At 36.0% G+C, this 14,692-nt stretch overlaps 2 protein-coding genes across 2 annotated transcripts in view; one reads left to right on the top strand and one right to left on the bottom strand.

Annotated features, from left to right (window-relative positions):
- The window catches only part of LOC127971088 (scavenger receptor cysteine-rich type 1 protein M130-like), a 91,165-nt gene that overhangs the window by 56,839 nt on the left and 19,634 nt on the right, over positions 1-14,692 (bottom strand). The window lies entirely within an intron of this gene.
- Positions 719-13,949, top strand: LOC127976361 (tetraspanin-11). Its single transcript, XM_052580729.1, has 8 exons — positions 719-842; positions 2,892-2,983; positions 4,957-5,148; positions 6,746-6,820; positions 7,014-7,118; positions 7,456-7,614; positions 8,272-8,358; positions 13,674-13,949. Exons 2-8 carry the CDS (start codon positions 2,897-2,899, stop codon positions 13,731-13,733), a joined length of 765 nt encoding a protein of 254 aa, XP_052436689.1. The 5' UTR covers positions 719-842; positions 2,892-2,896; the 3' UTR covers positions 13,734-13,949.

Here is a 14,692-nt window from a genome sequence, read left to right as displayed (position 1 = left end):
ATAATTTGCTAATTCATACTACAATTTATTTGGCTTGTTTCACAATTAGCCATATTTTAGCCATGTTCAAATTTTTCACAGTGAAAATGTATCTATATATTTATGTTGATTTTAAGCTATTTGAATAAATAATATGAATTTATTATTTAAATAAATACATAGAATAGATACTAATAGTTAATAATAAAAAAAAAAATTCATGTTCATGAAAATGTTTAACTGAAAAATATTAATCACATTAAGTTTATGTTATAATTGTGCAATCCAATTTGATGGAATTTTATGGACATAAATAATATAATTTTTATAAAATAAAATAAAATAATTTTATTCACACTTAAGTCAAACCTAAAGTATGAGGGTTTTTTCCTGTTGTACACAATATAAGATATTTTGAAGAATCAAACAGTAGGCATATATATAACAACTGTTTGGTTACCATCAAATCTTCTAGGAGAGTATGATAACAGAGTTTTCATTTTCAGATGATCCCTTTAAATTCAGGCCTAAATATGTTACAGTTTAAGAATCAACAGGTTTTTAGGGTTTTACAGTATTCACCAGCCCTTTGCAGATCACATGAGTCCTGCAGTTCAGCGTAAAGAACAGATTATTTATTTTATTTTTTCAGAAAATGGGACAAAACAACTTACTTAAAAGCATTACTAACAGTTGTCCACGAGCAGCCTCTGAAGATGAGCAGCTCTCTGTATTTAATCTGATCTAATGAAGGGGCGGGCTGTAGCTGCACTCACTCCTCACATCCTGCGCTGACCCTCCGATACCCCGCAGACTGGACACACGCAAGCCTCGCTGGGAAACGAGCTTTAGCTGCTGTTAAGGTAAGTGTAAACACGCTATGTTTTCTTTTTGTGCAATGGAAAGGGACACAGATGTTTGTCCCAAACGCATCTTTAGAGCAGGTGGTTCTAGAAAAATAAGTGTGCATCACACCACGCAGTTTTATTTTGTTTACGTTCATAAGCGTGGAAAGTCGTGCATGATCAACGCAACTGAGAAACCTTGATGTGCTTTGCGGTGAAGTATAAGGCCAAAGTCCCTTGGTGGTAAAGAAAGACAAACGGCTGGATTGTAACACGTGTTCTTTTCTTTCTTTTTCTACCTCTGGATAACCACCATTGCGTTCATTGTAGCCTAAAGTCTAGTAAGAAGGAAGGAGGAAGATAATGTGAACTGAAAAGAAATTTTCAGAAGAGTAAGTTCTCATGCTATTTACATCCCTCAGAAATGAAAATTATTCCCCCTTTTTTAATCTGTTTGAGTCAACGTGTCACTCGCTGGCGAGGAAATCACTGCAAACTCCAAATAAAGCTTTTCAGCTTCCTTTAACCTTAGAAATGTTATCTGTAAGAAACGCTACAGTAAAAATTAAAATATGTTAACAGTAGAAAAAAAAGTTTAATGGAATAATATAACTTTATGGTAAAAAAAAAAAACAGTTTCAATTCTTTATTGCCAAAGCTACAGTGAAAGTCCATATTATATTATATTAGACAGTAGCCTACTCTGCTGGGGAAAAAATCAAACACAAACAAACAAAACGCATCTAAACAAACCCAAGTCTTGTGTTGAAACCTCTTTTAAAACCAGCCAGAGACCAGCAAACCACCTTTTTTCCCCAAACAGTGAGATATTGTTACCAGTACTTGTATGACACATTATTTTGATGATATATGTAATGGTGTTCCTTTAAAAATGTTCCTTTAATAGCACTGTATTATTGTGCTAACAGTATATTTTATAGTATATATTATACTGTATCTAAATTTACAGCTTTTTCTAAAAAAAAAAAAAAAAAAAAAAAACACCTGTTGGTTTGGTTTAAAGTTTAATATTTTATTAAATGTTTTAATAATGCAACATTTCTTTTAAAGTATCAGTATGTGGTTTAATATTACAGCATTTCTGGAAGTAAATCAGTATTATGAGGTAAATAAGATCAGCCTTCGGTAAAATTCTTGAAACATTTCTTTGAATACTTGTGGTAACCCATAATGACACAAGGCCTGCATGTGTCCCAAATCCCATCCAACAGAATGGTCTGTCAACAGAATGGACAAGAGGATAGTTTGTCTTTATCAGGCAGACAGTGAGGTGAATAATAAATGCAAATGCAATGAATAAAACATTATCCTGTACTAAATCCTTATTCCAAATTTAAAGTTCTGCATTTGGAGTCTATCACCATGATAACTAATATGTATTCACTGCTCAATACAAGTATATTGAAAAAGCACTCTGTGTGATTACTACTGACACACAGCCTACGTTACAACATGTGATCAGCAAATCAATATGACCCCATAGTCATTCTGAACAACTTCTTTATGCCTCAGTATCCAAAACAAATCGATAGGTCTTACAGTGAAAACCCAGACTATTAAATCTATCATAGCAGGGATTTATATAAACGGAAGTCTGCAGTCTAATTTTGTGTTTCAGAGCAGAATGTGGCAACTTTCTAATCTGGAGCCACATTTGTTGTCCACAAGGTTTTTAAAACCAGCATTGTGGGTTAGAGTGTGTGCAGTTTTGTTGTGTTTTCAACCATTTCAAGCCAAACACCCTCATTTTATCAGCCATACATGGCTGCTGTTTTGACACGCACCGCCTCCACACTAGGCCCTGAGACATGAGCGTGTCGTCGGTCTGTGGCAGAAACCCATGGGCCACAGCTGTTAATTAACATGTCATAGAAAAGAACAGTGTTTGACTGCCATCTCTCCAAAAGCCTGTTTATGCTCCTGCCCACCTCCTCTTCTTTGTCCTTTTCCCATTTTGTCTCATAAATACGCAAAGTGTGAACAACCACCGCTTCATGAGAACATCTTTTCTTTAGCACTTCTTTTTTTCTCTCTTCTCACTAACAGGAGAGATGGGCAGCTTGTATAAGGATGAGCAGGACAACTGGATCACAGTGTGTCTCAAGTACCTCCTCTTCGTTTTTAACTTCCTGTTCTGGGTGAGTCTTGCTGAATATTTACTCCACCTCAGCTTTACATTTAGCCTTACATCACTTGCTCACCAGTGGATCCTCTGCAGTGAATGGGTGCCGTCAGAATGCGAGTCCAAACAGTTGATCAAAACATCACAATAATCAACAAGTAATCCACACGACTCCAGTCTATCAATTAACTTATTATGAAGTGAAAATACATTTTTAAAGTGTTTTAACTTCAAACTATTCTTTTATTCATAAAAGTTGTTTTGTCTGAATAAAGAGAGAAATATGCACAGATCAAGCACCATTTACAAGTGAAAACAGTCCAAAACAGGTCTGAACTAATATTTTTATGTGAGAGGACAACATGGGATTGACTTCTTCACTTTTTCATTAATACGGATTATGGAAAGCTGTTTTGAAGCAACAGTTTAAAGTTAAAAGTTTTAAGTTTTAAGCAGTTATTTCACTTTGTCGTGCATGAAATGATGTTTGGAGAACATTTTACATCTTCTGTTTTATGCTGCATTCTTATGAAATATCAGAGGCAGTGAGAGACACAAGACAAAGTGTAGGAAGAAAAAGTGTGTATGTGAATGTAAAAGCGTGAAATTCATAACTTCAATTTGAGTTTTGTCCCATCATCTCCTTTTTCTCGTTCTCTTCCCACCCACCTGTGTATTAGCTCAACAAGTACAGTTCCCTCTGGAGTTGAATGTGTTTTCTTGTTGATCCGACTGGAGAAAGAAAAACCTGCTGTGTGAGCAAAAGCATTTCTTAATATGAAGCAATATTTAATTAAATGCATCTTTATAATTATATCGGTAGCACTTTATTTTACAGTCCTGTTCCTCATGTACATACTATGTACTTATTATAGTAATCACAATAACTATGTAATAACTAGGTACTAACACTGAACCTACCCCTAAACCTAACTCTACCCCATGTAGTTACGTTGTATTACCAGAACTTTCTTAGATAAATACACTGTAAGTACACTATAAGTACATGTTAGTACACGTACTGTAAAATAAAGTGCAACCATTATATCTCTACTACAGTTTCAGACAGATGGATTTCCATAAATCCTAGACAAAAAAAAAAAAAAATAGAGGGAGAGACAGAGAGAAATCCAGGAAATGATTCAGAAACCAAACTTTCAACCAGAATGCATAACCCCGTGCATTAATCGACTTAAACAGATAGTCCACCCAAGTCTGTATGACTGACTTTCTTCTTCTGTGGAACACAAACAGATAAATTCTGAATATTGTACTGTATTGTACTTTTTTAATGCTGTTAAAATGCTTCAAAGTTAAAAAAGGACAAAGAAGCATAATAAAAGTATCATAAAAGTGGTCCATATGAATTTCAGTCTATATTTCACACTCAGTCCTCATTATATTCACCTTTTGTGCTGCATGGGAAAAAGATTAATGCAAGTTTGAATTGTCATGGGTGAGTAGTAATGACTCATTTTTATTTTTGAGTTATTCTATAAAGTTTAACCTTTATAGAATAACTTAATATATATTCAGTATATACTCGAGTGATTCATTCAATACAGAGTTTTTATAAAGGAATTTTCTCCTCAAATGCTAAGTCCTCACTGTGTCAGGTATGCAAGCAGCTCAGGGAGCATTAAAGAGTCTCTGGGATAGCTAGTGTTTAAGTTTGGCACTGGAGATTATCATGGAAAGTGTTGAAGGGAGGAGCCTTGTTGGATTTTCCTCAGTTTCCGACTTGGATAGATCTGAGAAAGAGATAAATGAGTGTGTTTGTATATAGATTATTGAAGTCTTTACTCTGCTGCAGCACCACACAGGTGGATCATTACCTTGTGCTGAAATCTCAGGGTGAGGGAATGATTATTTGAGTTGGTTAAATAATGACAACCCTGTCAAACTATGAAATAACTGTTGATCATTTGAAACTTTTTTGTGTATTAGAAGAAGCATTCGGATATGCTGAGATGTATTTTTGTCTTTCAGATGGGTGGTGGGGTGGTGATGGGTGTCGGGATCTGGACGCTGGTCGATAAAGGAGAGTACCTGAGCCTGCTGGCCTCCAGTACATTCGCCGTGTCCGCCTACATCCTGATCCTGGCAGGGGGGCTGGTGATGGTCACGGGGTTCTTGGGCTGCTGCGCTGTCATACGTGAGCAGAGGAGCTGTCTGTCCACGGTGAGGGGATGGAGATGAATGAGAGGACATCATGTTATCAGTTGCACCGATTTATCCATTGTCCAACCGCTAATTGCTTTAGATCCCGGCCTCTTTTCATTCACCTCTGTTATTGTCACTTGTTAGTCGAGGTGGGTGGCTCTTAGTGTCCATAGACAAAGCTGGCTCCATGGCAGCTGTGACAAATGAGCTGACAGGCATCTGCTTTCTCTCCATTTTCTTAAATTTTTTTAAAGATAGTACCTTGTGTTTGTTCGAAAGAGAGAAAGAGACAACAAGGTTGTGACTGCCACTGCAGCAGTGCTATTTATAGCCCACTCTCACTCAGATGTATGAATCTACTGAGGAGCGCCACCTCGCTACAATTTAGTCATGAGGACACTGCTTTGCTGGTCTGATCTGAGTGCATTGCATTCTGGGAAAAACATATGCATGCATGAATGTCCACACGAGACCGCTGCTGTTGAGGTTAACAGCAGTTTAGTGCACTGTTTTGTTTGAATAACCTTGAGTCGGTTTATTTAATTTGCTTCACTGCTCGTGTTGGTGTTTATATAAATTACATTGGGCTTCCTGTCCTTTCTTTTGACATTTAAATGAGAATTGCAGCATGTATGGATTTGTTTGTTTGCTCTCATTTATTCTTCTCTCACACATACACTTTGTCTTTTCAGTTTAACTTCACTACTCCCTTTGCAATTCAAATAAAATGTGGAGTGTTCTTAGAAAGACATGGAGAGTTTGAGTTATGTATATTCTTGAAATGGTGTTTCTTGGATGGTTTGTTTTCAGTTATGCCACAAGAAATATTTCCCTGAAAACGTTTTCAAAGGCAGATTCGGGGTTGTTATCACCCACTCTCTCTCCCCCACAATAAACTATGACGGCTTATTCAGTTTAGTCATTTATTGTTTCATTTTCCTCTGAGGAAAATGTCACTGTGTCTTTTATTTTCATTTGTCAGGCATCTCCACCTCTGCCTGCTCTGAGCAATACATTTCTTAGAAACCAGTTGTATTTATTTTATCCCTATGACAGGGATTATAAAGCTTTTTGAATGTTGATTGTTGATGCGTGAATAAACAACCTTGTTGTAATCTAGTTTCTTATAGAGGAAAGCCATTTAAAATTATGCTTCATAATGACAAAGGCATATGAAACTAATTAAGTACAAATTGAACATTTTCTGAACAAAAGATTTTTTAGTTACTGTGGTTGTGACTAGTTCAATAGTTAATTAATTAAATTAAATCTAAAATAGCTTAAATGTAATTATATTGTTTTGTATTGCATTGTTTTGATACTTTAATAGATTTCTGTTTGTTTGTTTGCATGTTTTTTTTGTTGTTGTTTATTTGACCTTTTTTAGCAGTTCAGTTTTTACATCAGATCATTTTTTCATTTATTACATTTTTAGTTTTATGGAACATCCCCTTGACATTCATGACTTTATATATAATCATCAGTATAACAGGAAACAGTATTTAAAAATTTGTATAGCGTATCTAGAGTGGCACTCTTTATTATTTCAATAAATTCTAATTCAATGACTGGATTTCTTGTTTCCTGACAAGGATGTTGTATCATTTGTCTACAGTACTTCTCCTGTCTGCTTCTGATCTTTCTAATTGAGCTGGTGGCTGGTGTTCTGGCCTACGTTTATTATCAGTCGGTGAGTGAACTTCTAGACACACTCTATATTACTACAAAAGAAAGATCTAAAGAACCAACTCCAATTTGCTTTTATCATGGATGTAGTTGTAGAACCATACACAACTGGCATTTGACAGATGACACTGCATACTGCACACTCTCTATCTTTTTCATAATTTCTCTCTGTCTTTCTCATCTCCTATCTCTCCCAGCTAAGTGAAGAGCTGAAGCAGCACTTGAGCAAGACAATGACCGAGAACTATGCCCAACCTGGAAAAGAGAGCATCACACATTATGTGGACAGACTACAGCAGGATGTAAGAAATGCCAAATCCCAGAATGCTACTGAGCCTTTTCAACTCACCTTTTTTCTGTACACACAAATATAAGAATCAGTGTATTGAACATTTTATTTAATTAGATTAGAGAGAAAAACAAGAGTATGTGGGTAGGGCAAATTATTTTTAAATTGGATTAGAGTTTTTGTGAGATAATAATGGAACATGAGTGTTTCTAATCACACAAGCTACTACCTATAAACATCATGTAAAATCACTACTGTGAAAGAAAATAATGCAGAAATATAAGCACCCCATACCAGACCACTTTGCAGGCTGATCCTAATTAATCCCATAACTCCATAACATCTTTTAGTTCAAGTGCTGCGGGAGCAACAACTCCTTTGACTGGACACACAGCGTGTACATCATGTCCCTGGAAGGGGAGAAAAGATTGGTCCCTGACAGCTGCTGTAAGACCATCACCCATCAGTGTGGAAAGAGAGACCACCCCTCAAACATCTACAAGGTGGAGGTGGGTCAGATACTGTAAACCTCAAATCAACCCCCACACCCAACATTTATGCAACATGTGTCTATTCATCTTTACTTAACTTGCTTTACAAAACACAGAAATCCAAGTACACTAAAGGGACTTTGTTAATGTACTGTTGTAGTATGGGTTCAGACAAAGCCACCACAGGCTCTGATGCTTCCTCGTTGTCTGTGGGAACTACAGTACGCCTGTAAACCATATCATCATGTTTGATATGCCCTTTGGAAGTCATTTAGACTAAGAAAGCACAGCAGTGAGCAAAGCAGGCGTGACTGGTAACATATACGAGCTGGTAAAGTGTGAGGTAACACTACAGTTAATGGCTGCCAAGCTCTCTGTATTCTGTATTTTTTGGGAACCATCCGCTGGTGTGATAAATAATACAATATGACACTGGTTTTACTGGCCTCTAGTGGGCCATTAGTTTTCTTCTTTACGTGGTCTGTTGAGGCTGTACCCACGATACTGTTGCGTGTATCATGCAATACAAAAATCACCCATATAGCTGCAACTCTTCATCAGTCTGCAAAATAAATCAGTTTACTCATTCACAAATGGGCATTGACACTGAAAAGAAAAAAAAACATGAGCTGTACATTATTCAGAAGTAGTTATAGGTGCTGTGGTCTCTTACAGGGCGGCTGTATCACTAAACTGGAGCAGTTTCTGGCAGATCACTTGCTCATTATTGGTGCTGTGGGAATGGGTGTGGCCTGTCTACAGGTAAGCCCCGCCCTCCTCAGGTGTACTGTGCAATTAAAGGGATAGTTCACACAAGCTGAATCTGCAGTAGTCATTACGCCAGTCTTCAGTGTGACATTATCTTTCAGAAATCATTCCAATATGCTTATTTGCTGCTCAAGAAACATTTATAATTATCAGCTGCATAATAATAATTAGAAATTTGAAAAAGAAGATTGTCATTGCCTTAACTGTCACTTTTGGGTCAATTTAATTTGTCTTTGCTGGATAAAATTATTTAGTTCTTTTAAAAAATAAATAGTGGCCTCAAATATGCATATGTATATACAGTATATAGCATTTATTTATTGTATACTTTGAGTTTAACTCAACTTGTACTGTACAACCTACATAATTTACAATATATTTTTTTATGTTTATGTCCAATTACTATGAAATACATCTCAGAGAAACAGTAGGAACAAAGGATCATTAAGTTCTTCTGATGTGGTTCAATAAAATGGAAGCCCTCACTAAAATAGCTGATGCAATGACCTGCGGGCAACCGTTTAATGGACTCTGTTTTTGCCCCCGACCGTTAATGCGCATGGTAGTCTCGCAGAGCACTGCCCGCTGGGTAAAACTAGGTGGAGACCGCATGCAGTTTTGAGAAAATGAATGAAAGAGAGATAAAGAGCTCTTAGCTTTAAGTGCAGATCTCACAGTGTGAGTGCTGAGTTCACTGCAGGGTGCAGAGGCCCATTGATCTGTTTCCTTTGAATAAACTCTGTATATAAACACCACTGAAATGTGACTCTAGCTCTGACCTCATATTCATTCTCTGAGCCGGGAGGGATATATAATGAGCAGAGATTTATCTTTTAAGAACTTTATCCCATTTCTTGTCGTTTTAGTGGATAGTGGTGGTTTTTATGTGCTGTACAGAAGTCTTTTTTTTCTCACTATTCAACATGTTTTTTTCTCAAAATTACTATGTAGTACTGTATATTTGATGTTAGTCCCATATATTTAATAAATTCCCCAAAGTCAGTTGAATTAACAGTCAACTGAACTTCTTTTTTTCTGCGAAGATTTAAGATGCATAAAACTGTAACTATAAATATGTCAGGTTTTCAACATATGCAGTATTAATGCAACGTTTCCAGGATCGGGGTCTCAGCTGATGGTCATGTGATCATTTCGTCCAGGAAATGTGAAGCTCTGGAGTGATTAGGTGACTAAAAATAAATCCTGTGTTGACTTTAATGTAATGATTTTACTGTAAAAAGCCACAATGTAGCTTGAAGTGGCTGTCTAGAGGGAGCGCTAATTGAATTGATCGTTTATTATGGCTGTAAATACAGTGTTGCTCTGCAGGGGTCTAGAGCATTGGTTCACATTAAACATAATATTGCTTGGTTTTATCTGTTCTGTGTAATCGCAGGAGTGTATCTATGGATAAACGAGTTAAAAACTGTAATTCTCGCTTTAAGTTAATATCACATAAATCAATATCTATAAATGCATAAATTAATTCTGCAATTAGATTTTTTTCTTACGAAAACATCTTAATTAGGGTGATTAGCATTTAATTTACATTAAATACAACTAATACAAAAATTGAAAACACACTGAATTATGATAGAGTTAAAGAATAAAACAGCTTTTAATGTAATATTTCACTTCAGAAAAAGACATGCCATTTTTAAAATTAATGAGTGAATGGTTTATTTACATGAACTGTGCAAACAAACTGATTTTCAATTTCCCTGCTGTAAAAATGTGATAATGTATCAACACTTTGTCTTTCCTTGAACATATTTTTCTCAGATTGTCTTATTGTCATAATGTTTGTCTTAAATTATCTGTGTCTATGTTTTGTCTTTGTTTTGTTTGTCTCTCTCTCTCTCTCTCTCTCTCATTATTTTTGGTTTTTATCTTTCTTATCTGTTTTTGGTGTGTGTGTGTCTGTGTGTCATGTAGCTGGTAGGAGCAGTGTTGACTGCCTGCTTTATTTTTCTCCTTTATAAAGAAGAGGAAGAAGACTTTTCTGATGTTTGACTGGCTAGTGCCAGTGTTTGATTCCTGGAGCTCTATGTGTTGAGAAGGTCGGCCATTTGAGTTTGTGCTTGTGTCTGTGCATGTGTGCATATCCATGTGCCTTGTTCCTGTCACTTCATGTCCACCTTATGCTTTCGGTATGACTTATGTGTATGTGTATGTGCTGGCATGAAACAAGCAGTTTTACACTACACATGCTGAATGCTGCATGGCAAAAAAAAAGAACAAAAAATCACAACTAATTGAACCAAGTCATTTTATCATGTTAAACTTTTGTATTTTGAGACAAAAATTGTTTCATAACAGAATAAGGAAATTAATGGAATATGTTCAGATAGAAATCGTAATTTTTTGAGAATAAGTATCGACCGTTTACCTGATATAACCTTTTAGCTGCAGCCTGCTGTGGGACTCCCAATGTGTCTGATCTATTTCAGGCCTCTCTCTTCCTGCCTATTGTATCGCTCTGTCTGGACCTAGACCGCTGGAAAGAAGAGCTCAGAAAAAAAGACTGTTTGTGAAAGTCTGCTGATTGCGTATAAGTCTCATCTCTCGGTTTGTTGTTGTTGTGCAGTTAATCCCACTTTCATTTAGTTTTATTGTCCTCTGGAGTAGCATTTGAAGTGCTGGAAGATAGCAGTATTACTGCTTTTCACTCAGTGCTTTATGACATGGAGGACAATTCCGTGAAAAGAACAAGCTTTTTAAAGGTGAAAATGAAAAACGGACACAAAGGAAGGTATTCTGTAAATTTTCTAAGATGCTCTTTTCCTTGCACGGAAATGAATGAGGTTTTGAAATGAATGAAGTTCCAAAAATGACAAAAAAAGAGGCATAAAGCACTAGAAAACTGTCTTTTGGTGCACTATATTCTACATTTGCTAATGAGAGATGACAGATGTGTTTTAAGATAATTCTTTACGACAAATTTACGCGAAGTTTGGGGTCAGAAGGTTTTTGAAAATTATTTTAAATTAACATTATATTTTAGAATATTACTGTTTTACTGTGTTTTGATCAAATAAATGCAGTCTTGGTGAGCATAAGAGACTGCAAAACCGACCCAAACTTTTCAGCTGAAGTAATTATTTGCTGAAATTCATTCTTTTTGCTCTAATTTTAAATCTCTTGTACAGTACATATTTATGTTATTAAACATTCAAAATGTGATTTTCAAGATATATTTGCACCAGGTTTGATCCAGCTGACATTAGATATCACTGGTTCTTGTAATTTCCTGATTGCAAAAATGTTTATTTTTATTGGCCCTCAGGCGCAAATAAGATTATTCCTGTTTGTTTTCATTGTATTGAAAAGAGCAGCTTTAACATCTGTAAAATATCTTCAAAAGAAAGAATATCATATGGGTTAAGAATGTTTGAGACTGTAAATTAGAAAAGATGAAAAATCTACACTTTGTAATATATTTAGGTTTTGTTCACATTCTGATTTAAGCTAAATAATGCCGCTCAGTTGCCCTGTACAATTTAAGCAAGCTTTATGAACTAACATATGAATGTACCCCATTTTTAGTCCATAAACGACCACACAGTGACACATATTATAATTCCCATTCATTTGAAACCTCTAAAAACACTCATAAACTAGAGATCTTTATTGGTATGTGCCATGAATACTCATTTGCCCAGTAGTTAACTACAGATTAACCAATTTAAAGTTGATGGTTTTCCCATAATTGTAAAACATTATTAAGGCAGGGAAATACTTGAGTTGAGCTGTGCTTCCAGCTCTGGTTTATTTGTGTGTTTGTGGGTAGGTTGAGGCTCCTTCATTCTTGTAGAAATGATCGCCCACCAAGAGCCCTCCTAGGACCTAGCTTCCGATTTGTCTTCAGCATTTTCCAGAGGGAGAGGGGAAAAATAAAGCATGGCTGCATGCTGAAACACTCTGTATTTTTAGATTATGTTCTGTAACATGTAGACTAAGTTTGTAAAGGTTTGGGAAGATTCTTATATTTTTATCTCCTATTTATTTTTAAGTTGTTTTTCCCAGGATTACAGCTTGAAGAATATCTCAGGATTTTTTTTTTTTTTTTTTATGCTATCAAAAAAATATGTACCACTCTCATAAGAACTCACCAATGTGAATCTCAAAATTGTTGCTGTGAATTATTCATCATGGCAATATTTAAAAGTGACTTGCCATTCAGAAATATAGAAATGTGTAAATTAATGTTAATGCTCTTTTCATTATGGTAGTTACCACTGCTCTGAATCTCCCTAAACGTTATAGCCTTTATACAAACACGTGCATACACACACACACTACCGGCTGCCTTAAACCTTGGTTTCCATAGTAGCTCAACACCGCTTCCCTCTTCCTGCGAGCCTTTTATGAAGAGTGTTTCAACATTTGCCACAAGCCTTTTAAAATATCAGTGCTTTTAAAGGAATGGCTCACCCAGAATGAAAAATTGCTAAAAATTTACACACCCTCAGGTCATTCAAGAAGTATAAGAGTTTGTATCTTCATCGGAACAGATTTGGAAAATTTTTGCTCACCAGTGGATCCTCTGCAGTGAATGGGTGCCACCAAAATGAGTGCAAACAGCTGAATAAAGCATCACAATAATCCTCAAGTATTCCACACGACTCAGGTCCATAAATTAACATCTTGTGAATTTAAAAGCTGTGTGTTTGTGAAAAACAAATCCATCAAGTTGTTTTTAACTTCAAACGTTTCCAACTAAAAATTGAGTCCTCTATCTAATATTGTTTTTCAAGTGAAAATAATATTTTCTGAATTAGGAGAGAAATTTGCCAGATCAAGCATAAAAACAGTCCAAAACTTTAATTGATTTACTGGAGACGTGGAATATTGTGATGTTTTTATCAGCTGTTTGGACTCTTATTATGACGGCACCCATTCACTGCAGAGGAGCCATTGGTGAGCAAGAAATGCAATGCTAAATTTCTTAAAATCTGTTGAGATAAAGAATAAAACTCGTTTACATCTCGGATGGCCTGAGGGTGAGAACATTTTCAGCAAATAAAATTTTTGGCATGAACTATTCCTTGGATGTCTTAATTGAAAAAACAAACAAACAAATAAAAAATTACATTTCAAGACTTTTTCATTATCCATCCTGACATTGTTGGAGCACTTTTTATGGAATGTTCTGCTGCCTGATGCCTGCCAGTATCATAAGTTATTATAAGTATTTGACCAGACAGATGTCCACCAGACATGAAAATGTGGCTGATGGCCATCTTATCTAGTCAAATGCAATATAAAATGTTACTTTGGTAATTTTTTATCATATGTGTATGTTTCAGATTTGTGGAATGGTGTTCACCTGTTGCCTGCACAGGCGAATTAAACTGGACCCTTACTGACGGCTCAGAAATGTTATATGCCTTTCCTGACACTCAAACACAGCCTTACAACCGTTTCCATCTTAAACTGCATGATCAAACCATTTATAAGGGCTTTATTATCTTTGATTGGCTACATTTTTAGACAAATGTTGCTATTGTTAATAAATCCTTATGATCCTAATAGTCTTTAAGGATATGGGATATTGTTGTCATTTAGATGTCCAGGAATCGGTCAGAAAATCCCCCCTCTAATTTTCACTTTTAAGTAAATTTCAATATATCCGAGTATTTTTTACTAAACACATATTTGCTTTGATTCACTCATATTAAATGTATGTAATGTGCTGCTCAATCTTAAACAGGTGTGCCTATAAACAACTATTTATTGGCACAAAATACACTGGACCAATGTCAAGACTAGGGTTGTACGAAATACCGTGATATAAACATGTACGATTATCATACCGTGTACATTTGCTTATCTACGGTATTGAGAGAAAATAACAGACATAGAATCTCACCTGCGCCTAGGCAACAACTTCCACCTAAGGGGCCGTTCACATATCGCGCCTAAAAACACTTGGAAAACGCCTTCGGGAACTTGAAACCCTGAGGCGTCTGCCGTTGCTAAGCAACAATGACCTGCTCTTTCCATGAAGACGCTGAGATTTCAGCAATGGATGAATGGATTTGCAGCACTAAAATTGTTTGCAGCAGCTCTGCTACTAAATTAATTTTAAAATGGTAATCCATATACAGCTATGATCAGCTGTTCCTTCATCTTGGCTGAGCTTTCAATGTTGTCACGGAAAAGGGGAGGAAGCTACATGTTTGTTTCTAAAGTGTAGTTGCTTATTTTGGGCTTGATCCCAGCTCCATAAAAAGTTGTCAAGCAGATATTTTCTATATGTTATTTAAACATAGGACATTGTCTAGAGTGTTCTCTCTGTCCCTCCCTTTTCCCCATACACAGGGGA

Source organism: Carassius gibelio, chromosome A4, assembly GCF_023724105.1.
Source record: "Carassius gibelio isolate Cgi1373 ecotype wild population from Czech Republic chromosome A4, carGib1.2-hapl.c, whole genome shotgun sequence".
In the NCBI taxonomy this organism is placed as follows: domain Eukaryota; kingdom Metazoa; phylum Chordata; class Actinopteri; order Cypriniformes; family Cyprinidae; genus Carassius; species Carassius gibelio.
The sequence above is the reverse complement of the archived record's forward strand: the minus strand, read 5'-3'. Positions and strand labels throughout refer to the sequence as shown.

What these genes read in the sequence shown, in the direction of transcription:
- LOC127976361 (XM_052580729.1), top strand. Translation starts at nt 2,897, where the DNA reads ATGGGCAGCTTGTATAAGGATGAGCAGGACAACTGGATCACAGTGTGT. An exon ending in CCTACGTTTATTATCAGTCG is followed by an intron (nt 6,821 to 7,013) that starts GTGAGTGAACTT and finishes TATCTCTCCCAG; the next exon opens with CTAAGTGAAGAGCTGAAGCA. An exon ending in TGGGTGTGGCCTGTCTACAG is followed by an intron (nt 8,359 to 13,673) that starts GTAAGCCCCGCC and finishes TGTATGTTTCAG; the next exon opens with ATTTGTGGAATGGTGTTCAC.